Source organism: Prionailurus viverrinus, chromosome E2 (genome assembly GCF_022837055.1).
Source record: "Prionailurus viverrinus isolate Anna chromosome E2, UM_Priviv_1.0, whole genome shotgun sequence".
NCBI lineage: Eukaryota > Metazoa > Chordata > Mammalia > Carnivora > Felidae > Prionailurus > Prionailurus viverrinus.
Genome location: NC_062575.1, coordinates 34,045,902 through 34,071,180, shown reverse-complemented (window position 1 = coordinate 34,071,180; position 25,279 = coordinate 34,045,902). Strand labels below are relative to the sequence as shown.

General features: G+C 41.6%; 1 protein-coding gene across 5 annotated transcripts in view; it reads left to right on the top strand.

The window, feature by feature from the left end:
* CYLD (CYLD lysine 63 deubiquitinase) overlaps nt 1-24,029 on the top strand; it is a 69,126-nt gene extending 45,097 nt beyond the window's left edge. For all 5 annotated transcript variants that reach the window (XM_047835675.1, XM_047835678.1, XM_047835679.1 and 2 more), the window contains 11 exons: nt 796-1,175; nt 2,064-2,229; nt 3,610-3,751; nt 5,016-5,138; nt 7,877-7,968; nt 8,845-8,911; nt 13,920-14,052; nt 15,220-15,328; nt 16,835-16,953; nt 17,261-17,477; nt 18,762-24,029. In XM_047835675.1, coding sequence (XP_047691631.1) covers nt 796-1,175; nt 2,064-2,229; nt 3,610-3,751; nt 5,016-5,138; nt 7,877-7,968; nt 8,845-8,911; nt 13,920-14,052; nt 15,220-15,328; nt 16,835-16,953; nt 17,261-17,477; nt 18,762-18,946 — 1,733 coding nt within the window. In that variant the 3' untranslated portion in view covers nt 18,947-24,029. The remainder of the gene's footprint in view (nt 1-795; nt 1,176-2,063; nt 2,230-3,609; nt 3,752-5,015; nt 5,139-7,876; nt 7,969-8,844; nt 8,912-13,919; nt 14,053-15,219; nt 15,329-16,834; nt 16,954-17,260; nt 17,478-18,761) is intronic.
* The last annotated feature ends 1,250 nt before the right edge of the window (nt 24,030-25,279 follow it).

The following is a 25,279-nucleotide window of genomic DNA, read 5'->3' as shown; positions in this document are numbered from 1 at the left end:
TTAACTTCCTAAGTTGCATTCTGAGTTCATTACTATTCTTTTTTTTTCCCTGAAATAAACTATTCAGTTTATAAATTTCTTTTGTAAATACTGTGTTAGCTGTGCTCCACAAGTGTTTGTTGCTTCTTTCTTTCTCTCTTTTTTCTTTATTTTAAAAATTTATGTAGTCATTTCTTTTTTGATCCTTTAGCTATTTAAGAAGCATCTTTTGGGGTGCCTGGCTGGCTCAGTCTGTTAAGCATCAGACTATTGGTCTCCACTGAGGTCATGATCTCGCGGTTTGTGGGATCAGGTCCCGTGTTTGGCTCTGAGCTGGCAATGTGGAGCCTGCTTGGGATTCTCTCTCTCTCCCTCTCTTTCTGCCCCTGCCCTGCTCTTGTGTGCGCATGCTCTCTCTCTCTCTCTCTCAAAATAAATAAATAAACTTGAAAAAAAAAGCATCTTTCTAAATTTTTGGTATTTTTTTGGTACCGTTTTCTAAATTATAGACAAAGAATAGAACCTATTTAATACTAACCAATAATGGATTTTTTTTTTTTTTTTTTTTTTTTTTTTTTTTTTTTTTTTTTTTAGTTTGAGCCATTGGGTGCCATTTACCTAGGTAGAAAAATTTGGAGGTGGGAAGAGAATGTGGAACACTGTTTTGGAGAGATTAAGTGTGCAGTGCTTACAAGAATCCTACTAGAGTCAAATGGGCATTTAACACTAGTCGTGTATATTGATTTTCTTTAGAGATGTGGGCATTTTTAATACTCTCGAATATGATTCTCTAAATAAGAACACTTTTTTTTATAGTTGCTGAAGACCCCGCAAAGTCACTTACAGAGATATCTCCAGACTTTGGACATGCTTCACCACCACTGCAACCTCCTTCCATGAACTCATTATCTACCGAGAACAGATTTCACTCTTTACCATTCAGTCTGACCAAGATGCCCAATGCCAATGGAAGCATTGGCCACAGCCCGCTTTCTCTGTCAGTTCAGTCCGTAATGGGAGAGCTAAACAATGCCCCTGTCCAGGAGAGTCCACCCTTGGCCATGGCTTCTGGGAACTCCCATGGTCTGGAAGTGGGCTCACTGGCTGAAGTTAAAGAGAATCCTCCTTTCTATGGGGTAATTCGTTGGATTGGTCAGCCGCCAGGACTCAACGAAGTGCTAGCTGGACTGGAACTGGTAATTGAATTTGACTTAAACATTGCAGCTCTTCTCTCTCTGGAGTTTTGTGCAGTTTTTTCCCACTTATGCTTTTTTTGTGTCCAAATGTTCTATTTGTCAAAAAAGCCGTCACTAGAGAAAAATTTTATTACTGTGTTGCCTGGCTTCTTTGGCACCCATGAAGCATCCGGTCCATTTGTTCCTGATGTCAGTTGATCTGTGTTCAAGGAATGAAAATAGATTTTTAGGCTAATGTGTTTAGACTCATTATATTAAGCAACATAGAGTAAGAAAAGCAAATCTGTTATCAGCTTTCTTTTTCTTCCTCAGTCTCCCTCCCCGACTCAGTTCTAATATTTATATCATACATTGTAAGGTTAATTGCCGTTTTTAGAGAGTTTTTGAGATCTTAGTAGAGGGAAAGGTTTTCCGTTTGGAGATTAGGAAAGCATATTGTTTGGCATTTCACGATCTGGAGAGGATACTTTGAGTACCCCTAGCTTTTATTTATAAAATGTAAAATACTAAAAATTTAAATGTTTGCATGCTAGTGAATGCTACTTTGGGGGAGGTTGTTAAAATAAACAGCCTCCGCCCCTTAGTTCCAGTACATGTGGAGTTGATGTGGGGAAGTCACACCTTTTAACCAGGGAAGGTCTAAGCATACATTCTAGAAGGAAACGCAGTGAGGACTTCATGCTGGAGTCAGGAATTTCTTAAATGATCAGTTGTGGGCAGAAGCGCTGCTTAGCCCACCCCTTTTTCCTGATGGAGTTCTCGGGACAGGATTCCGTGATGACGGAATTCTGAGAAAGGTGAACCAGAAACCAATTGTAGCAACCATAATGCTGCGTATGCTGTGCTGCACGGTGCAGAATAACGTATATCGAAGCATTTCTTTTTCAGGAAGATGAATGTGCGGGCTGTACAGACGGAACCTTTAGGGGCACACGGTACTTCACTTGTGCCCTGAAGAAGGCGCTGTTTGTTAAGCTGAAGAGCTGCAGGCCCGACTCGAGATTTGCATCCCTGCAGCCAGTTTCCAATCAGATCGAACGCTGTAACTCGCTGGGTATTTGATGCTTTTCATTTCCTTACAAATCTGCAATAACTCTGGTTCTGATCTCAGGCCATTTTGCAGTAGGCCACAGTGATAGCGTTTCAATATATTTCTGGCCAACTTTCATCAGGCTTGTAAATCAGTTAAAATTGCTGCTTGGTGTCTAAGAGAGTGACAATGGTCCCAAGAGGGGACTTTTGAAAAAAGTATTAGTCAGGAAAACAGTTTTCTCTTCCTGTTGGTTTCTGGCATTTAATTAAAAAAAAATTTTTTTTTTAATGTTTATTTATTTTTGAGAGAAAGAGAGAGTACAAGCAGGGGAGGGGTCGAGAGAGAGGGAAACACAGAATCGAAGCAGGGTTCAGGCCCTGAGCCGTCAGCACAAAGCCGGATGCAGGGCTCGAACTGTGCTCTGCAAGATCATGACCTGAGCCGAAGTCAGACACTTAACCGATAGAGCCACTCAGGCGCCCCTGCCGGCATTTAATTTTTAAAAACACAGAGGTAGAAATTGAATTGTGGCCTTCTTTTGGCCCTGACTACCTTCCCGATGTATGCTAAAAGCATATCAATAACCATATCTGATTAAGAAGGTCAGCATTATTATATGAAACAGTTTTAGATTGATTGATAAAGGACAGATCCCCTTCATCACTTGTAATGGGTGACAGTTTCTTGATGTTCTCCCTTTCCAGTTTTGGGTAATAGTCGTGAAGCATCTTGAGGGTTAAGTGACTATCAGTAGGAAAGCCATCTTTATGAAGAACATTTTTCCTTACAGTCGAAGTACATTTTTTTCTAAAACTTTGGAAATTTTTGTTTTCTGACTTGAAGACGAAGCATCTCAGATAAATAAAATATTTGGGGAACAAAATATTTTACTTGGCACATGTTTTTTATACACTACTGAGTACTCTAAGGTGTTTTTTAAATGGTGGAGGAAGTGGGGCGCCTGGGTGGCTCAGTCGGTTAAGTGTCCGGCTTCGGCTCAGGTCATGATCTCGCGGTTTGTGGGTTCGAGCCCCGCCTCGGGCTCTGTGCTGACAGTTCGGAGCCTGGAGCCTGCTTCGGATTCTGTGTCTCCCTCTCTCTCTCCGCCCCTCCCTCACTCGCACTCTGTCTCTCTCTCTCTCTCTCTCAAAAATAAATAAACATTAAAAAAAACTAAAAAAATTTAAGCGGTGGAAGAAGTGAGATTGAAAATGAACACTACCATTTTCACTGGCCACGCTGAAGAACCATGAAACCAAACCCACCTTTAACTTAGTTTTAAGTTGGGAAACAGATTTTGCCTCACGATACAAAAATGTATCTTAAAACGAAGAAGTCTATCAGAGTACATGTTGTAGTAGTCTAAAAGGATGCTTTTCATTTTCATTTTTATGTTGGCAGCATTCGGAGGCTACTTGAGTGAAGTAGTGGAAGAAAATACCCCACCCAAAATGGAAAAAGAAGGTTTAGAGATAATGATTGGAAAGAAGAAGGGTATCCAGGGTCATTACAATTCTTGTTACTTAGACTCAACCTTATTCTGGTAAGTTTAAAATTAGCGCGGAGACATGTGTGCACGTGCGTGTGCGTGAGAGGAGCCGCTAACTGCCTCTGAGTAAAGCAACTGGGTGGCTGGGGAACAGGAAGAAAGGGAGGTTTACATTTCACTGTATACCCTTGGAAGCTACTGAACATCGTCTCAGGGTGCTTGTATTAACAAATTAATATAAAAGTAATGTGGTGAATGATCAGTAAGAACGATAGTGTTATACGTGGGACAGATATTCTGAGGGTGTCTGGGAAACCGTGTAACTGAAGACAGGAAGTACAGTATCTTTGTCACGTATCAAACAACATGACTTGATAAGTCATTGGCTGCTTATGTGTTTGCATAAGGAGGAAGTGTTTGCTTCCTTCGCTAGGTCGAGGCAATCGTAAGGCAGCTCTATGTTAAAGAATTACTTTCAGTAGAGGCACAGATGCCCTCGTATACGTAGTTGATTCCAAAGTCCAATGACTTAACGCGACAAGAATTTTTATGCTGAGATCGAACCACGTATGTTGCCAGTTTAGTTGAGCATAAGTGGCCAGGTCTATACAGCCACATTGTAAGAATTAGGAAGTTAATTGGGGTGTTAACATTTTAAAAGTGGGAAGAAGAATCAACATGGTGGGCTATTTGGGCAGGATACTGTCCGTCTCTTTGGTGTGTGGACAAAAACAAGCCTTACGGAATTGATGCAGTCCTTTTTAGATTTTGTGATACAAATTTTGTATCAGCCAAATTTCCGTTTTCTTTGGTCCCAGCAAGTCACTGCTGTTAGTCGCTCACAAGTGATTTTGGCATTCAAAGAAATTTATATCTCTGCAAAGGGCTGCAGGGAGAGAGTAGTGTGATATCTAGTGTAGGTTGTCATTGCATGTGTGCGTGCCTTGAGAAGTAGTTCCCGACTTCCTCCTCTGTTGGGTGTCGACTTTGACTCAGATTTGTAGGCCCCTTTTCAGCTTTTGCAAAGAAGTTCTCTTAATATTCTTGAGGCTTATTTTTATCCTTTAACACGGTCAATCTATATTGTGCTTTCTCAAGATTGGTATTTTTAACCTGGAAGGATCTCTAGCCCCTGTTGATTGAACCACAGGAACCTTAGCAGGTGTCTTTGGTACCTGTGTTAACGAAAAGCACGAATTTGTAATGTTCCTTGTTCTCCAGACTTGGTTGTTTTTTCTCTCGTTACATTCTTTTTAGTATCTGTGTCCCCAAAAGTAACGTGTACAGAATAAGGAAAACTATTCCTTTTATTTTACAGCTTGTTTGCTTTTAGTTCTGTCCTGGACACTGTGCTACTTAGACCTAAAGAAAAGAATGATGTAGAATATTATAGCGAAACGCAAGAGCTACTGAGGACGGAAATTGTGAATCCTCTGAGAATGTAAGCAGAAGACCCAGAATTGTTTTGTCTTTCGATGGTGTCCAGTGCTCTGTTGTTTGGGACAATAAGTAATTCACACCTGCTTTCATTTCTTAAGGGATGGGTGGGAATTCGTTCTCTCGATAAAGCATTTACAGTTTTTTCACCTTTACTGTCTTATTTAATTTCTCCCATCTGGTCACGGTGTAGCACATAGTGTATGCCATTAAATGATGAAACCATTTTGGTACAGTATAGTACAATTTAGTAATTGCAGTAGGTTCGAAAAGCTGATAAGAAGTACTTGTCTTCTGCTCGAGCTTATTCCAGCCGTGTGCCTAACAGTACACCCTCTGGTCTAATTTGCCATGTCTGGCTTCTTAAACTTAATTTTATCTGGAAAAAAAAGGAGCAAAGGAAATTTTTATTTAATTTTTTATTTTAGAGAGAGAGAGAGAGAGGCAGGGCTTGAGCAGGGGAGAGGGGCAGAGAGGGAGAGAGAGAATCGGCGTGGAGCCTGACATGGGGCTTGGTTCCATGACCCTGATCATGACCTGAGCCAAAATCAGGAGTCAGACGCTCAAGTGACGGCCAGATGCCCCATAGGAAATTTTAATTTGTAGAATAGCTAGTGTTGAATACTCTTGTGTTGGAAACAGATGAGGTGTACTTTATTAACACATTTCTTGGTTAAAGGTAGGCCTCCCTGCACATTGCTTAAAAAAATGATGTTTTTGGTCATTTCCTAGTTTATGAATTATAAATATGTCTTTGGTCACTGAAAGCAATTTGTAATGATACAAGCACAAGTAATAAGACATTAAGTAAAGACTTTTCATAAGTGGTGGTAGCAGGGATACATGATAATGCATGTAAACTTATAAAATTTAAACTATGAAGTTAGGGCCATACATTATAAAAGACATCTGTTCACTCAGGAATATAGAGAGCCACCTATGGAATTTAAAGTCCATATTGAGATGAATTTTTAAGTCTTGTGGCACATTTTTATTGTTTAACAATTAAAATTTAAAAGAGTTTGAGGGGTGCATGGGTGGCTCAGTCACTGAAGTGTCTGACCCTTGAGTTTGGCTCAGGTCATGATCTCACGGTTCGTGGGTTTGAGCCCCACATTGGTCTCTGAGCTGGCAGCATGGAGCCTGCCTATGATTCTCTTCCCTCTCCCTCTCTCATGCTCACTTGCTATCTCTCTCAAATAAATAAAACTTAAAAAATTGTTTGATACAAGATTTTGATGAAAAAATGCAAAATATTGAACTATAAAGAGCATTCAGAATGGCCTACTATGTAACATGGCGAAGAAAGTAAATTATAAGGGAATAAATTTCCCTACTTCTGTCTTTTGTTTTCTTTACATTCTGTAATGGTGAAGATAACTGGTTTTTTTTTTTTTTTTACCCTTTGAGATAATTATGAGGCTTGATTTTTACATCAGTTATTTTATCTTATGCAAATTTTTAAATATACCCTCCGTTTCTTCCCCCAAGTAATTGATAATGGAACAAGACAGATCAAATCCAAAACTCTGAGTCATGTTACCACTTCCTTCCTTCCGTCCCAGACACCCTAAGTCCATCAATAGACATTACTTGGATACTGTTGTCCATCCAGTTGAGAATCATGATTAACCAGACTCTGTCGCCCTGTCCACAGCAAGGACCTTGTGATCGAGATTCCCTGTGTCTGCAGTGTTCGTACCTCTATTATAGCTGACTGGTTTTATTTGGAACTGAAACCCCTGCTTTCTCTATTTCAAGCTTTTCAAAGGCAGAGATCTTTTTTTTCCACCTTACTCTTTTCGTATTCCCAGAGGCTGACAGGTTAGATTACTGTGTAAGTGGTGGGTGCCCAGTATATGTTGGTTGCAAAGGGTTAATGAGTGAGTGAAGAGTCAATATACAAAATGGATATAAGATTAGCTAGTTCCCATTTTTCTCGTTAAACATGTGGTGGCCTCTAAGGTTTCTTCTGAAGGCGTTTTTAGCATAGAATTTTGTCAGGGATTAACCTGAATGTATTAAATGTGTCCTGTATTCGGACAATGATGAGAGAAAACGTCATGCACTCATGCACGTGATGACCGGCTTGATTGCACACCTTCAATAGTTTCTTATCAGTGCCCTCTGCCATTCCCTTTGGTGGCTTTTTTGTCCTTTGGTATTAAAAGGACTCTCTCTTTAAGTTGTTTTTTTAAAGTGAATGCTTTGCTTTCTTAAGCAAATAGTATTAAAAGACCAGTCTTGGGCAGGGGGCAGCGCCTGGATGGCTCAGTCTGACTTCAGCTCAGGTCATGATCTCACAATTCATGGGTTCAAGCCCCGCATAGGGCTCTGTGCTGACAGCTCAGCGACTGGAGCCTGCTTCGGATTCTGTGTCACCCTCTCTCTCCACCCCTCCCCCACTCATGCTCGCTCACTCTCTCTCTCTCAAATAAATAAACATTAAAAAAATTTAAAAAAAATCAATAAAAGACCAATCATTGTACTTTAAAAATGCTTTTTCTATATTAGTATATGACAGCTATTTTTAAGGCATAGTAGTTAGTGTCTGGGATAATTCTGATGCTAGATTTTTAACTTGCAAGCGTCAGGAAGTAGCCTGTAATTGTGATTTTCAAAATAATTGTCTAGCCTATTAATTTATGTATGACATGTTGGAATTATAGAAGAATGTGATTATCAAAAGTGCTATACTAATTTAATGTATATGCCAGTGCTAATTTTTTGTTATCAACGTAGATACGGATATGTGTGTGCAACAAAGATTATGAAACTGAGGAAAATACTTGAAAAAGTTGAGGCTGCGTCAGGATTTACCTCGGAAGAAAAAGGTGACTCTTAATTTATAGGCTATGCATTCAAAATAACTTGAAAGCATATGCTAAATTATTGGTGGAAATGTGTGTCTCTGTAGCTTGGGGGGTTTTATTTTTAAACTAGAAATTCCTTTCCTTGTGATGTGCGTTTTTTAAAAAGTTTTTCCCTAAATTCCAGTTAGTTAACATACAGTGTAATATCAGTTTCTATGTGCTGTGCAGTTTTGTCCCCTTTTTGTAAAATGCTTTACCTCCTCTAAAAGTGAGTGGTATGTGGGAAGCCGTCTAGTTGCGGTACCTTAAGGGAATAAATAGGGTTTTTCTTTCCTTCCAGTGTGATATTTGGCATTGTTTCCCTTTCTGTGCTGAAGGGTTGCATTGGGTCTGTCCCCAGCTTTCCAGGTAGCTTTTCTTGTTATAAAGGGAGTCAAAAAATGGCTAACTGGAATGAAGCTTATGGTCAGAGACCATATTTTAATCTATTCCGAGCTAATGGATTTGCTCAGAGATCCAGCTCCTGAGTGAACATGTAAGCAGCACACTGTCACCAGCTGTAATGTTAAGAGACTTGATAATTCGTTAACTCACAGGAAAAAAACAAAGTTACATTTCCAGTTTTATTCTACTTACCCCCTCAGAAGAAATTAAGGTGATTTCATTATACATGAATTATTATACCTTTTCATATGCAGTAAAGTTATAACAAAATTAGACTGTCGTACTTTATCATAATTATTTCAATACCCTTTATATTTTTCATAGGCAGGAAAACTTGGGAACTGTGCTTTTAATTAAATTGATTATGAAAATGAAGTCAGAATAAGAATATAACGATTATAAAAGAATAATTTAAAAATTTTGTCTGTGACTTGAGTTTTTATTTTCTTCTAGATCCTGAAGAGTTCTTGAATATCCTGTTTCATCATATTTTAAGGGTAGAACCATTGTTAAAAATAAGGTAACTTTTAAATTATTACGGAAGCATTGGAAAAAAATAGACAGTCTTCATTTTCTCTGCTGTCATTCCATAGAAATGATTTCTTTAGTGATTACATAATATTGTATTTGTTTAGGAATCTTAATATGCTAGGTTCCTACAATGCAAATTAATTTAACTATTTAATTAATTTGATCATTGTCCTCGCCATAGTATCATACTTAACTGGAAGAATGAATCCAGTGTAAATTTGTGCTTTTAATTTTAATCCTAGTAATAAATATCATTGCAAATCATTTTCTTATAAATCTGAACGTATCTTATAATTTAATCAATGAAAGGTTCTAAGGGAAATTAAAGATTCGAAGAGAATCTTATTCTCCCATCCAAGTACTAACCAGCCCCGACCCTGCTTAGCTTCCGAGATAAGACGAGATCGGGCGCGTTCAGGGTGGTACGTCCGTAGACAAGAGAGAATCTTATTCTCACCCAATGAGCTACCACGAGAATATGGTTTTGACTATCCGTCACTCAGAGAATTAATTTAGCCTCATAGTAGCTCTCTTGTTCCCTGTTTTGTAACTTACCTTTTTTTCTCCTCTGTCTTGAATGACAGTCTTGAATCTGATGCACCCAGGTTCTTAGTGAGATATTCTAAATGGATGAACTTTGTGGATGGTTTAATGTTCACAGTCTACATGCTGGACCCTTTTACAGTGTAGCTTGGGTTTCTCTGTTGAAAATCTTGCTCATTGGGGCGCCTGGGTGGCTCAGTCGGTTGAGTGTCCGACTTCAGCTCAGGTCATGATCTCACTGTTAGTGAGTTTGAGACCCATGTTGGGCTCACCGAAGCCTAGAGCCCGTTTGATCCTCTGTCCTGCCCCTCTCTCTGCCCTTCCCCTGCTCATGCTCTCCCTCTCAAAAATGAATAAACATTTCAAAAAAAAAAAAAAAAAAAAGTCTTGCTGATTTACTATTTACTTACTTCCCTAAGAGCTAATCACAGACAAATACTCTTACTTATCTTTGGGTCCTAAGTGATGTTGTTTGATGCTAGTGTTGAATTGATGGATAAGAAGGAAGGGAAGGAGGACAATACCACAGTTACAGTTTGATATTGTTTTGGAAGTTCTAACTAATGAAATAAGACATGATACATAAACGTCAAGAATACATATTTATTATCTATTCAAAGATGGTAATAGCTATATGAACACCTAGAAAATCCTAGAGAATTGTTCAGAAACTGCTAGAATTGACAAAAGACCTTGTAATTTGACCATGTAGAGAGTAATCATGGAGAAATCAATAGCACTTCTATATGTCTTCTAGCAAATATGAAAAAGGGACACTTTCATACTTCATAAAAGTACAAAATGCCGAGAAATCAATTTTATTGAGATGGGTTTTTTAAAACCCATCACAGAGCTAAAAGGTGATTTGATTAATTAGGGAAAAAAGATTGTATTCCAGGTAAAAATATTAAATTACTTAAAGATGTTAATTTTTGTAGAATCACTTGCACATAAGCAAGATCTTAACTTTTTTTTTGAACTCAGTGAAGTGATTTTAGAGTTCTTTACAGGATGAAATGGGTGAAAACATTGAAGTTTGAAGGTTTTTTAAAAAAGAGTTCTATTAAAAGCTCTAAGGCAAAGCAATAGACATTAAACAGTGTGATACTATATAAAAGTAGAAATGTGGATCAACAGACCTGAATAGAAAGCTCAAAAATAGAATTTCAGTATAAGTCAGCTTTCAAACACAAATGAGGAAAGAAAGCTGTGTTTGATACATGATATAGGAAATCTAACAGGCAATTTGGGAGAAAAAAGTCACTTTTTCTTCTTGAAGAAATAAATTTCAGATGATCAAAACAGTTATCTTTTTTTTTTTTTTTTTTTGATAGCCTAACACACCCTAGGTATGTAATAGACTCTGGTAATAACCTAGGATGAAGACAGCTATGATTCTCAGGGGGTAAGGAGGGCCAGACACATGTAGGAATGCATCTCAGTGCTTGAAGGTCTTGTGCAGTTTGAAGAGGGCTCTGGAAAGTTGTGACACCCCTTGAAGGGGTCACTGTTCCCCTTCCCCTTCAGCAGCCTCTTCATGTGGAGAATCACTGGTTTAAAGATCATAAGAAGATATAAAAAGATGCTTTAAATGTTAGCCCTTCTTTTCCAAGTGTCATTCTTCACCTGTGTACCCCTTTCTGGTGGGGAGTCAGCCGATGTAACAAATAAGGGGAGGAGTACTGTAAAATCTGAAATAGTGAAACAGTCTGAGAGGCTGCATAGTAGTCTTAGAGGACTGAAGTGGCAAAGGACTTAGCTACCCAGGGGGATAAATGCGGATGTGATAACCAACATAATCAAATAAACAAAAATAGAATTCCCAGAAATAGAGCTTTAAAAATGTCTATCTCCACATATATACTTTATGGCCAGGAGGGGGGTACATCACTGAACACAGTATGTACAGCTGAAGAAAGAATTGCTCATTTGGAAGATCAGTCTGAAGAAAGTACCTGGAATGTAGCCCAAAGGGAAAAGAAGTTGGCAAACGAGAGAGGATAAAAGACATGGAAGACAGATTCTTAGTGCAGTTCTAGAAGGAGACATTAGAGAGAACGGGGAAGAAGAAATAGTTTGATAGTTACTAACTGAAGGTTTTCCAGAATTTGGGGCAGACTTAAGTTCTAAGAAGAAAGATGCACAGAATTCCTGAGCTAGAAGAACCAGGACTGAATTGTCTAACTCAGTGACTTATCACAGGATGTACTGTAGTAAGTCCAAGCTGAATTTAGAATAAAGGAGTAGTATGCAAGAAACAAGGACGAGTCAAGGTCGTAAATGTGGGTAAACTAAGCCTTCATACTCAAAAAACAATGGTAATGATAGTAGGGGTAATGGTGACTAATTCTGTGTGGGGTGTTCAAGAGAAGGTGAAACTAAAATCATAGCCACTAACGAGAGGATAGGGCACGGAGGTGAAGCGTGCCAAGAAAAGTAATGGAATCAAATCGGCAACAAGAAGCAAAGATACAGGACAATTGTCAGGTTGTGTTACCGAGTACTTCTCATTATAGAACATGGTCTGGGTATTCTTATTACACAGATATATTCTATTCCACAGTGCAAGATAACCCAGAACCTGTAAAGAATTTTAGTGGCTGCCCATTAAGGTCTGTGTTATGAAGGTAGACAGACCGATATCCTACAATTCCACGAATGTTTTTATCTTCTCCGTCGATGTCTGTTTTATTCTAAGGCTATTGTAACCTTTGTACCCTTCTGCTTCTAGATTTTCTTAGTGGAAAACAAGCAATCTAAATTTGCAGTGTTGTACAATAGCACCAGCTTTCTTGTCATTCTTGTATTTGTGTGTCTTAATGACCAGCTAATTATTCTAGGGTTTTAGCCTTCTAAAACTACAGTAATGAGACTTGAGTGCTTGCTGGGTTTTTTTTTTTCCCCTCCCCAGCCTCCACCCAGGCTCCTAATCCTTCTGCTTCAATATCACAAAACTGTTGGGCTTACATAGTCACTTCTGGCTCTCTTCTCTCAATGGGGGTCCCCATCAACCACGATTCTCCTTCCTTGTCACTGTTATTATTTCGAGTTCTCACGACTACTGACCTCTGCTGCTTTATGCTTTCTTAGTTTCCTGTCTTATTTTTTTTCCTGTTACCTGTAAAATTTTTTTATGCTTTTGGCTTTCACAGAAAAATGCTGGTCTCCTACAGTCATCAACAACCAATTAAAATACCGATAACAGCATAACCTTCAGGTTTTTTGATTATCATTTGTGTTTATTTGTGGTGGGTTCTCATGAATCTCCTGGATTTGTTAACAAATAAGTTTTGTTTATTTCAGGTGTAAGTTGCTTTGGAAAACTGAGGGTTTCTGAAGGTTTGTCTCTGAATAGCTGTTTCATTATGAAAACCATGTTAGTAATTTTCTATAAAAACTTGAAATCTGGCTATAAGTAGGCTAATTCTGTACCCAGAAATTCTGCTGAAAAGATAAATCATACACTTAAAGATAATTAATCCTTTTGGTAGAGTTAGTTTTAAATTTTTTTTTTCAACGTTTATTTATTTTTGGGACAGAGAGAGACAGAGCATGAACAGGGGAGGGGCAGAGAGAGAGGGAGACACAGAAGCGGAAACAGGCTCCAGGCTCTGAGCCATCAGCCCAGAGCCTGACGCGGGGCTCGAACTCCCGGACCGCGAGATCGTGACCTGGCTGAAGTCGGACGCTTAACCGACTGCGCCACCCAGGCGCCCCTGGTAGAGTTAGTTTTAAAGGCTAATGGCATTCTCTAGTAAAATATGTAAAAGCAAAATGTTTAATGGTAACACTGTGCTTGGCGCATGGAAGGAGCTTACTTGGCCTTTGTTGAATAAATGAGCGACCATCTAAAGAGACAGCATGCTTTCATGGAAGGAATAATAAGTGGTTGGTAGGGCACCTGGTTTCCACACGTAGTGCTGCTTTAAGTTGCCGGGAAGCAATGATTATTTTTCCCTAGATCTCCAGACCTTCATTTCAGAAATGAAAAGTTTGGTCTAGAAGGACTTCAAGGGTCTGCCCCATTCAGATATATAAGAGTTTGTTTTCCTGTTTCAAGCATTAAATGCAGTTTAACTTTTAAACACTCAGTCAATAGTTTAATGGATTATTGATTAAAAATGATTTTTAGATGTGGACAGATACATTGAAACCAAGTTAGCTTCTGGTTATTATTGTTCATACAGTGCTTCTTTGACTGCAGATGGCATTCCCTTATTTTTCTGCTGATCACTACGGGAACTTTTGAATATGAAAACTGAAATAAGAACTCACTTTTAAGGTTTTATGCAAAGTACACTTAATCTAAATTACTGTCTTTCACCTGGTGTTCCGCCTACCCAGGATTACACCTGCAACCTCATACGTTCTCTGTCCTCAAATGCTGCTGGGACAGCTTCACATTCTCATTTAAGCATTTTGTAAATAAATGTTTTTTTCCTGTGTGTTTTTAGGTCAGCAGGTCAAAAAGTGCAAGATTGTTACTTCTATCAAATTTTTATGGAAAAAAATGAGAAAGTTGGAGTTCCTACAATTCAGCAATTGTTAGAATGGTCTTTTATCAACAGTAACCTGAAGTTTGCAGAGGTTAGTGATGATTGTATTTTACGTGACAGTCCTTGGTATTTTTAAGACTACTACTAGATTCGATAACTGTTAACCTTGCCCCATTGAGAACACACAAACTGTTTGCAAAACACAAATTAAAAAAAAAAGTTCAGAGGTTCAGTTGTGTCCTGGTAGAAAACGTCTTAGAATTAAGATTGGACTTTTTGGATTTTTGGTGCCAAAGAAAATACAAAACTAATTTGTAACTTGAAAACTTTTAAGTAGTGTTTAAAGCAAAGGGAAGACTTACGATTTTTTAAAAATTGTCATTCATTTTACCCAGCTTAATATTTAACGTAAACATATCAGCCAAGTATATCAAAAAAGAACGTTTACTTTTCCTTCAACAAGAGACAAATTCACTTATATTGGTCTGTTAATGAACAAGTGATAGAAATTGTTTTTCTTCTGCTGTTTACTGAATATCTTCATGATCTTAGTAGTACATGCTTGTGGTTCACTTTTATTGTATTTGTTTCTGAAAAAATGTTCTGGTAAAGCTTTGAACAGTTACAGTTATCTGTTGAAATATAAGGAATGGTGTCCTTCGGTGACAACAGCTTCTTTATTGTACTTGTCAAAACAAGTTTTCTTTCTTTCTTTCTTTCTTTCTTCCTTCCTTCCTTCCTTCCTTCCTTCCTTCCTTCCTTCCTTTCTTTCTTTGACAGAGAGACAGAGCCTGAGTGAGGGAGGGGCAGAGAGAGGGAGACACAGAATCCAAAGCAGGCTCCAGGCCCTGAGATGTCAGCATAGAGCCCGACGCGGGGCTCAAACTCACGGACCGTGAGATCATGACCTGAGCCGAAGTCGGATGCTGAGACACCCAGGCGCCCCTCAAAACAAGTTTTCTAAAACGTTGATTTTAAATATAAACCCACAGTGGAATGTTAGATCGTTGTCTTACTCTTAGTGACCCAGGGTTGTGGAACTGCCTGACCTCTGGGTGTCCGTGGAAGGGATCCTGAAAATTTGCAGCTCATTGGTGCCCTGCCCTGACGCTCCGCTTTCAGGCTCGGATCCCGTTCGCAGGCCATCGATATCATGGCGGCACCACACCCTGGGGTGCCAGCCATGGCTGCTTCAGTTTCATAGGGAACTTTTTTTTTCAGCACTTTGGTTCTAAAAATATATGTATCTTGTTTTTAGGCACCATCATGTCTCATTATTCAGATGCCTCGATTTGGAAAAGACTTTAAACTGTTTAAAAAAATTTTTCCTTCCCTGGAATTAAATATAACTGATTTACTTGAAGACAGTAAGTATAAGATTTTTTGTTTTTCAAAAAAATTTTTTAATGTTTATTTATTTTTGAGAGAGAGAGAAAGCACACGCGCATGCATGAGCAAGTGAGGGAGGGGCAGAGAGAGAGGGAGATACAGAATCCGAAGCAGGCTCCAGGCTCTGAGCTGTCCGCACAGAGCCTGATGTGGGTCTGGAACCCACAGTCTGCGAGATGAAGACCTGGGCCAAAGTCGGACGCTTAACCGACTGAACCACCCAGGGACCCCAGTTTTGTTTGTTTTTCAGAAATAGGCCAGTCTCATTAATTATGAGTAAGAGTCTTACAGGATACAGTTCTTCTGAAAGGCAATTTAGTATCTTAAGAGCCTGGAAATATTAAGCTAGTACTTTCAGTCCTAGATATTCTGAGAAAATAATCAGAGGTGGAAGTAAATATTCTCTATGCAAATGTATTTATTGTCTCGTGATTAAGAAATCAGAAACAATAGGAGAGGAGAGTAGTTAAATGATTTTTCGTGACTCTGTACAATGGAGTACTGCCATTATAATTCGTGTTTGTGAAGACCAAAATGTAAGAAGGTGGTTATGATGTAAAGCTAAGTGAAAAGGTAAGTATGTTGATACTTCCTGTAAGAGGAGACACGCGCACACACACACACACACACACACACACACACACACACACTCACACACGGTTTATGTAAATATGGAGGTATAAGTCAGTCATTGGAGAAAACTCACAGTAGTGTGGACAGTGGTTGCCTCTTGCTAACTGAAATTGTAGATGCTTGTAGTTCTCTTTGTACTTTGCTGTATCTTTGAATTTTCATCAGTAGGCATTTTTTAATCATGTGAAAACACCCTAGAATATACCATTTTTAATTTTTTAAAACATTTATTTATTTATTTTGGGAGAGTGTGAGCAGGGGAGGGGCAGAGAGAGAGGAGAGAGAGAACCCCAAGCAGGCTCCACACTGTCAGCACAGAGCCCGACATGGGGCTTAATCCCACGAAGCGTGAGATCATGACCTGAGCTGAAACCAAGGGTTGGACACTTAACCGACTGAGCCACCTAGGTGCCCCTGCACTCACTTGAGGGGCGCCTGGGTGGCTCAGTTGGTTGAGCATGTGACTTCAGCTCAGGTCATGATCTCACGGTTTGTGAGTTCGAGCCCCGCGTCGGGCTCTGTGCTGATGGCTCAGAACCTGGAGCCAGCTTTGGATTCTGTGGCTCCTTCTCTCTCTGTCCCTCCCCGACTTGTGCTCTGTCTCTATCAAAAATAAATAAATGTAATAAAAAAAAATTTTTTTAAATAAAAAATGGTCACTTGATCAGAGAAAATGTCTTTAAAGATATCCTGTGTCCAAGGAAATACAGTAACATTTATGGGGACCGGGAAGGACAGACCTGTTTGAATCTAAGTCCTTAATAAAGCTTAAACTTTTCCTTTTAACCCTTTTGATGGGAGAATACGTGTTTAAAGGCCCCCTGACCCCTCTCTCGCCCCTACCGCTTTAGCCCCCAGGCAGTGCCGGATCTGCGGGGGGCTCGCCATGTACGAGTGTAGAGAGTGTTATGATGATCCCGACATCTCAGCCGGAAACATCAAGCAGTTTTGTAAAACCTGCAACACCCAAGTAAGTGTGACTTCACTCAATGGATGTTCTCTTCTGAAATCGGAGATTATTTGAAGTTGGAAACATTTCAGGTTTTTGGAAAGTTTTCAGAGTCCTTATTAACTTGAATTCATAATCCAGTGGGATTGTTTCCGTGTCTTCTGTTTACTTGGTGGGCTTTTTGAAAGTACTCGGTTGCTGTTTGTAGGGATAGTAAGTTACTCTAACTTACTCAGTCAGAGTAAGTGGAGCCCCTTCGCCGGCCCGTGAGGTCTGGCCGTGACGGAGTCTGGCCCGTGAGCGACTTTCCCTTCCTGTTCCGTTTCAGGTCCACCTCCATCCCAAGAGGCTGAACCATAAATACAACCCAGTGTCGCTTCCCAAAGATTTACCCGACTGGGACTGGAGGCACGGCTGCATCCCCTGCCAGCAGATGGAGCTGTTTGCTGTCCTCTGCATAGAAACGAGCCACTATGTTGCTTTCGTGAAGTACGGGAAGGACGACTCTGCCTGGCTCTTCTTTGACAGCATGGCCGATCGAGATGGTACCTCAGATGCCTTTCTTCTCCCTGTGGCCCTTTCCTCCTTTGTGCTGGGATAGTTGGCGGTGGGTCGTCCGCGCTGAGTAGTAGAAGGGTGTGTGCGAAACGCCTTCGAGGAGTATCTTGGGGGCACAGGCCGACCGTCTCGAAATGCATAGACAGCATTACTAAACTAAGGAATAATATCGTTGTGATATTTTGACACACAGGTGATTTTTGTAAAAAGAATCCTAGAATTCTCATTTTAGGGCTGAGAGGTTTTACGTTCGGCTTCGTCTTCTTTTACTTTCGCGCTCCCCCCATTTTCTGTTCGAGCCATGGTCACCGTTTAGCGGGCGCCTATGCGCCGAGCTCTCTGGGAAGCACACTGAGTCTCCCGCAAAATCCCTGCAAGATGGGGATCACTCCTCTTTCTCTGTTGTTGAGGCTGAAGCTAAGGTGCCTAAGGTCACACAGTTTGTGTTTAACGATGTCTTTCTGACCTCAGTGCTTATGTTTTTTATACTGAACTACGTTGTCTTCTAAATGACAAAGCAAAGACTAGAATAAATGTCTTCTTTGGAAAAGTCAGCCTATTCTGCAGGTAACGTGTTTCTTCCCCAAATGGGGAGCATGCTACCCCTTCTAGGCCCTTCTCTGGGATGCGTAGGCATTATTTAACAGATGCGTTAACGAGCCCACGTACAGTACCAGGGGCTCTACTGTAACTGACAAGCATCCCGATGTGAGACGTTGGGAAAGGCCGTTGGGAGGGTAGGCCGGGAGAGGCTTTTGGGGGGCACCTAGCACCACACCCCCCGGCGTTCTCATTCACTCTAATGACGTGTGAAGCAAAAGGTTTAAAATTTTTGGAAGTGCAATAGTATTCATTTTGCTAGATCTGCTCTAAACTGGATGATCGCATGGTGAGACGTGTGGGGGTGCTTCTGTCTGGGAAGGGACACGGGATGCGAGGAGGTGGATGCGTGCTTACGTGTACGCGGCACTGTTCCCTAACTGAATACAGACAAGCCTGCAAAGCGGGTTTAGAACTTTGCTCAGGATCTGCCTCCTTTTACCAGCTTTATTCTGTTGGCCCCAGAATCCTCTCCGAGCCCAAGAAATGAGAAAACCGTCAAGAGTTAAAAAGAGGCTTTAACGTTTAAAAATCAGGAGTGAAACCAGGTCCTTCTGATCTGGAAAGTCAGCTTCCCTAAATTTAGAATTGTAAAATCGCTTTGGTAGGTCAGGGCAGCAGAAGGTTTAGAACTTTACTGCCCTAAATAGAGCTCTTCCTCTTTTCCGTAGGTGGTCAGAATGGCTTCAACATTCCTCAGGTTACCCCATGCCCGGAAGTAGGAGAGTACTTGAAAATGTCTCCGGAAGACCTACACTCCTTGGACTCCAGAAGAATCCAAGGCTGTGCGCGAAGACTTCTCTGTGATGCGTACATGTGCATGTACCAGAGTCCAACAATGAGTCTGTACAAATAAGTGGGGTCATCTGGGCAGGGGCGGAAACCGAATGCGAGGCTTTAGTGTTGCATTTTACCTGAGCTGGCAGTCTTGTTCAGCATCCGTTGCCGGCAATGGATGCCTTTGTGGTGATGATCCTTCAGAAAAGGATTCCCGTGTTTAAAAAACAAATTGCTTTTGTGTTACTGAAGTATTTAATAAGAAGCCTTTTGCACTCTAGAAAGTATGTTTGTGTTGGTTTTTTAAGAAGTCTAAATGAACTTATTAATCCCTGAAGCTTTAAGTTAAGTGCATTGATCATATGATATTTTTGGAAGCATAAAATTTTAATTGTGACAGTTTAAAACCTCTTTTAGTCCATTGAGAATGTAAATAAATGTGTCTTCTTTATGGACCAAGGATATGAAATCATTTTTCCTTTTAGCTAACGGTTGCCTTGAGGAAGAAATATTTTGGTTTTATTAAGTGTCTGCTTTCAATCCAGTTATTAAAATCGTACTGAGTTGGATTTGTTAATTCTTTCCTGTATACTGCTGGTTTCTGCATGTCAGCAATCTGCCGAGTTTCTGTGTTTCTGCAGTAGTGGTCAGAAAAATACTTAAATTCCATTCATGGTGTTGTTTTCTGTTTGTTCTGCTTTTGAGATCGATCTAAGTGATCTTGTCATAAAACGTCTATTTTTGATGTAATTTTCCTGGGGATTAGACTGCACAGCAACTGAAGCTCTTCATTCATAGTTGTAACTGTCAGCTAAGAGGTTTTGGGGTTCTTTGTTTTTTGGTTTTTTGTTTTGTTTTTTTGGGGGGGGTGTTAAGGAACTCTATTTTATGGAACCGGGCACAATGCATTTTATTAAAGGATTGGGGTGATAAATATATTTCTACACAAATATATGGTCCATCAGAAAATAAATTTGAATATAGACTACTCATTAAAACCTCCCTGAAGAGATGTGTTGTCTGTGTAAACCTCTTCGTGTTGTAAGACCGTCCAGAACTTCAGTGAGCTCAGCCAGTCTGCTCACCAAATGCAGTTTGATTGCACAGGAGATAATGGCAGTTACGATATTTTATGGAAATGTTGGCAGCAGCTTTATCCTCCTTCTGATTACGTAGAAAATGGATGTTTTCTCAGCTAATGTCCACAGTGTATGTCTAGAGCCCAAGTGGATGTCGTAGACTAGAACCACAGATTATAAATGTTAGTGCTGTGGAATGTGCTATTGTGGTCTGTGTTTTCTTCGAGTGTTGTTGTCCTTCTGGAAAGACTTCCTAACCATGCAGAAAGACAGAAAAGTTGTCATGTGTATATAGCATATGACTTTATAAAACATTTAACGTCAAAACAAAGTGGAAAGCATCTTTATAAACCCTGCAATTACTTTTTTTTTTTTTTAAATCTCGTTTAGCTTTGGTTCTATCATTCCATTTTGCTAATATTCATTAGCTTTATAAATTGTAGTAAGGTACAAAAACTCATTTTGTAAGTTTTTTCATTTTTGAAATGAAAAAGTACATACGTTTTGCATGCGGTTTTGCTAAATGCTTGGGTGGGGTGGGGAGGTGGCTACTGAATCAGGGGTTTGGGGGTGAGGAGCCCAGACTGTGGGGCTGGCTCTGCCCCTGCCCCCCCCCCCTCCCCTCGGGTACTAAGGGAAGGGCCTGGGGTGCACGATGTCTGAGGCTCTGATCTTCTGTAAGTCCAGTCACCCGTTAGTAAATAGGTGTTGAGTGAATAAATGGATGAATGAGCATATCAATGTGATTTTTGAAAAGATTATTTGGAGGAATGACTAGGAATCTCTACCTAGATGAGATTGATTGCAATCTCTACCTAGATGAGATGAGATAAATTGAAGAGTTAAAAAAGAAGAGAAAGTTCCTTGTCCGTAAAAATTAAAATGCAAGTTCAAGAAGGTATGTCCTGCCCAGCCTCTTGTGGCGGAAGACTTGAAGAAGAGCCGTCCGGGGCTCCCCATCTCCCTCCACCCCCCCACCCCGCATGGAGGCTCTTTCCAGGGGGCAGGGCCACATCTGTCAGTTATCTCTAAGGACATTTCCTTCAGGTAGACCCGTACGTCTGTTTAGTGTTGCCTGGGGCAGGAGGCACTCGGGATGCCAGGGCCAGCCGCAGTGCTCCGTGTGGAGGGCTGGGCTCTCCCCCTGGTCCTGGACGGTCCCTCTGGGCGGCCCCTCCTTGTCCCTGCCCCGGCACAGCTGCGTGGGAAGTGGGCGCCATCAGGGCTGGGCTGTGTGGTACCAGTGGCTCACGCATCTGCGGATTTATTTACATTTTAGCCCTAGATGTTCTCTAACATGTTCCCGTTGGCTTTTAAAATGCGTTGGTGATCTCATTTTCCTTATCATATCCAAAATCAAGATGGCAATATAGTAGAATTATTTATAACATGGTTTGTGATTCATAGCTACAAATAGAAAATATGACGAGTCCTGGTCCCCCACCTCCAACTAAATTCACACTTGTAAGAGTGTGTGTGTGTGTGTGTGTATTACCCCCTATGTATATATATATATATATATATATATTTGGGGGGAGAGAGGGAGAGAGAGGAACCCTGTTGTGATGTAGAGGCTAAATGTATTTCGTCCCTCCCAGTCAGCTTTATAAAGGAGTTATAGTTTGACTCCGTCCGGGGAAGAATGTTTCGTAAGACTGAGAAAACACACTGAAAACCAAGAGAAACAGTAACAAAATTCAGCACCATATAGTTGTTACAATTGCTGAGGATTACCTCCTTAGAATAGTTGAGGATCTTTATAATTCACATTTGCCAAATGTTATAGGTAAATGGCTTCTTTCTGTCCCTTGGATCCATTTATTTTTTCACCTAACATAATTCAGGAACAAGGGGAAGACATAGTAATTAATCTTATGCAGCTTGTATTGTCATTCAAAGTCCCGTTGTTTGAACTTGGCGTCTTCATAAGTTCAGGCTTCACTCCCCTCCTCTAGCTGGATATCCAGCTAGATAATTCTGCACCTGCTTGGGTGATGGTAGGCAGAGATGTGAGCCACTGGACATTTAGGACTGTGGCAGAAGGAATAGGAGACGTGGTCCTTGCCTCGAAACAGCTTAACACCTACTTCTGACAACGGGATCCCTACAAATGTTGGTGACGTGTGAGGGCGACAGGTCTCGGGGAAAGCGCTGGGACACAAACAGCAACAGAAAAACTAACGGACTGGGGGACAAGAGACCTGGTTCCACCCTTTTCTCTGGCCCGTACTGTTAGCCTGAGAGGACTTCTTGATCTCTTTAGACCTTAGTGTCCTCTGTATAACAAGGGCGTTGGAATATCGAATTTCATGGGGAAAAAAATACAAACTTCTAGGTCCCGGGCATGCCCGTTGGGTCTGACTCTTCATGCGTGGAGCCTAGGAAATTTGTTAGTAAAAGACCCCGCGAGGGGAGCCTGACCGCTGGCCAGATTTGAAAACGACTGAGCTAAAAGATCTCGAAATTATCTCTTCTTTTTGTGATTGTGCGGTCATGTAATGTTATCACAGTAATTACAGAAATGGGGGCAGTTGGATGTTTGTCACATTGTTTGTCTGGGTTTACATATGAATTTACGTACGAAATGCATTTTAGTATACATATACCTCAACCCCCTGTTTCCTAGAGGCTTTAGCGGTCTTTGGAGCACACAGATCTTCAGAGGATATCCGATGTTATTGGCCTGAACACTTGTCTTCCATTTTATTTCTTTAGGGGGAAACCGAGGCTCGCTCTGGGTACCAAAGAAACGGGAGAAACAAAACTGTGGCATGAAAGTAAAGAATCGTTTCTCACTATCTGCTACTTTAGGATGAAACCTTTAACATTTGTATGAGAAGACTTTCCTCTGGGCTAATGGGGCCCCTTGTCATGAAGCCAAAAATGTCCTTGTTAAAGTAGGTGGAGTGTGATGCTTAACGTTAAATAGAAGTCCTCCTTCTCTGGCAGTGAGTGATGTTAGCCACGCACCCACGACCCCCCTTCAGCGAGAGGAACGCTTGGACCCCCCCCGAGGCGGGTGGGGCGTGTGGAGGAGGAGAGCGTGTGAACGTGGAAGCCAGTGCACAGAGGGGAGGGGGGAAGGACGGAAGGTCAACCCCTTCCCGCATGGGGGTACACGGGGCTCACGGAAGACAGAGCTCCTGTGCGCCTCCTGGGGCGGGGGCGGGGGCGGGGACAGGTTGCGTCACGCTCAGAGAGACCAGGGCTGTAGAGGGCGAGGCTGCCTGCGGGGAGCGGAGGCTGCACCAGTCTGTTCTTCTAGAAGTTTCACCGGAGGGAAAAAGAGGAAAGGGGGCCCTTCGTCTCATTCTACATGCTGGGGCAGCTGCAGGGTGTCTCCGGAGTCAGAAAGCAGTGGTCAACAGCCAACCAGCACCGGACCCAAGGGTAGTGGGGACATGGGTAAGGGGATGCTCCCTCCCAACCGCAGTAGGGCTGGCGTTTGCAGGCCACTCCAGAGCCCGCGTGGTTTCCGGACCTTCGGTCTTGGGCGTCTTTGTTTGACCACACAGTATGTTAGTCTCCCTGTCACGAGGTCAGGGGAAGGGCCAGTTAGGGTGGAGGGCTGTCCTTCCAAGCACCCCAGGCCTCACATCTCTCTTGCACTTTTAAGTACTGTCCGCTTTTGCTTGGTACTTTTTCTGGAGAGAGGAGGTTGGAGACCTGACCGTCACTGGTTCTGTTCTGTAAAATGGCCTGCAGTACCGTTGAGTTTTAACTCCAGAGAGTCTTAGTGTCCTGTCACAAGCATTTTTTTTTTCTTTTTTAAGCCCGTTTGGAACTTCCCAGGGAAGTCGAGGTTATTCGTAAATGGGTATAAAGGAGCACATTTGTACTGCATTTCGCGTATCTGGTGTCTTGTTCAACCATTGTTTTTTTCTTTTTGGCTTGAAGAATATGCCGTATTTATGAAGACATTTCTTTAAAAATAACACCACATAAACTATCCCTTTACGATCAGATTGCTCTGATTTAGCCTTAATTTTGTTAAACTTTTTAGAGATGAATGAAGTGCTCTGCTGTGGAAAGAAATGTACTATATACTATTTCTGTATCATTAAAACTAAATTTTTATGGTTCCTTTTCCTTGATTTCTTTGGGGAAGGGTTTCGGGTTACGGGACAGCTGGGGTTGAGCACAACCTCTATAACGTTGTTGCGGGTGCCAGGATGGAAGGTTCCTTTGGGGGAAGAGCTCTCCCTGGGAGCGCACACCCTTGTCCAGCCTCCCACCTCGTTACGACTGCTTTGGAAAACCTGTCAGACTTTCCCTGCTCTGGGCGACGGGCCGACGGTCTCTGGGTTACCTCGTGGGAGCATGGCGCCCTGTCGTTTCTTGGAGTAACTGGGCATTTCCAAGCTCTGGTCCCGATTCAAGCTCAGTTCTAAACCACTCCAGTAAGAGGTTGCCCTCCTGCGCTTCCTCACCTCTAAACAAGGGCACGAGGCTATTGACGAGAAGAATCGTGGGTCCCTGTCCCCCACAGCCACAAGGAGGTGGTTAGATGCTTTACTCTTCTGTGTAATCCAGAGAAGGGATTATATGATACCACACGATGGACCCTTTTATCCACTCTTAGGTACTGATGAAACAAGTCTTCCTTGGGACGCCTGGGTGGCTCAGTCGGTTGGGCGTCCAACTTTGGCTCAGGTCATGGTCTCGTGGTACATGGGTTTGAGCCCCGCGTCAGGCTCTGTGATGACAGCTCGGAGCCTGGAGCCTGCTTCGGATTCTGTGTCTTCCTTTCTGTGCCCCTCCCCCACTCAGCATGGGTGCGCTCTCTATCTTGGTAATAAATAAACATTAAAAAAAAAAAAAGTCTTCCTCAAGAATGACTTGGAGTTTAGTCACTTTATGCCAAGGTAGGAAAGCCAGACGGTCTGAGCGATACTGGTAATAATAGTACATTCGAGAATTTCCTTTTTCCTTCCTCCCTGTCTTTCAATTTCTTTTTTTTTGAAGTTTATTTATTTTGAGAGAAAGACAGCCCGAGTGGGGGAGGGGCAGTGAGGGACAGAATCCCAAGCAGGCTCCATGCTGCCAGCGTGGAGCCGGATGCGGGGCTCGATCCCATGAACCTTGAGATCATGACCGGGGCTGAAACCTGATCCTTAACTGACTGAACCCCCCAGGCACCCACTTTGCCATTTTAACATCCTTTGGCCTGTAGTCCGGGGTTTGCGTACTTCCTCATAGATGCCACTCTTTGTGACTTGGGGTATGTTAGTGTGACAGTGAGGGCTTCTGTTCTTGTGCCCACCGGTAGATGGGGGCCACCAAGAGAAAACGAGTCCCGGTCAGAGGAGAGCTGACCGGCTGGCAGGGAAAAA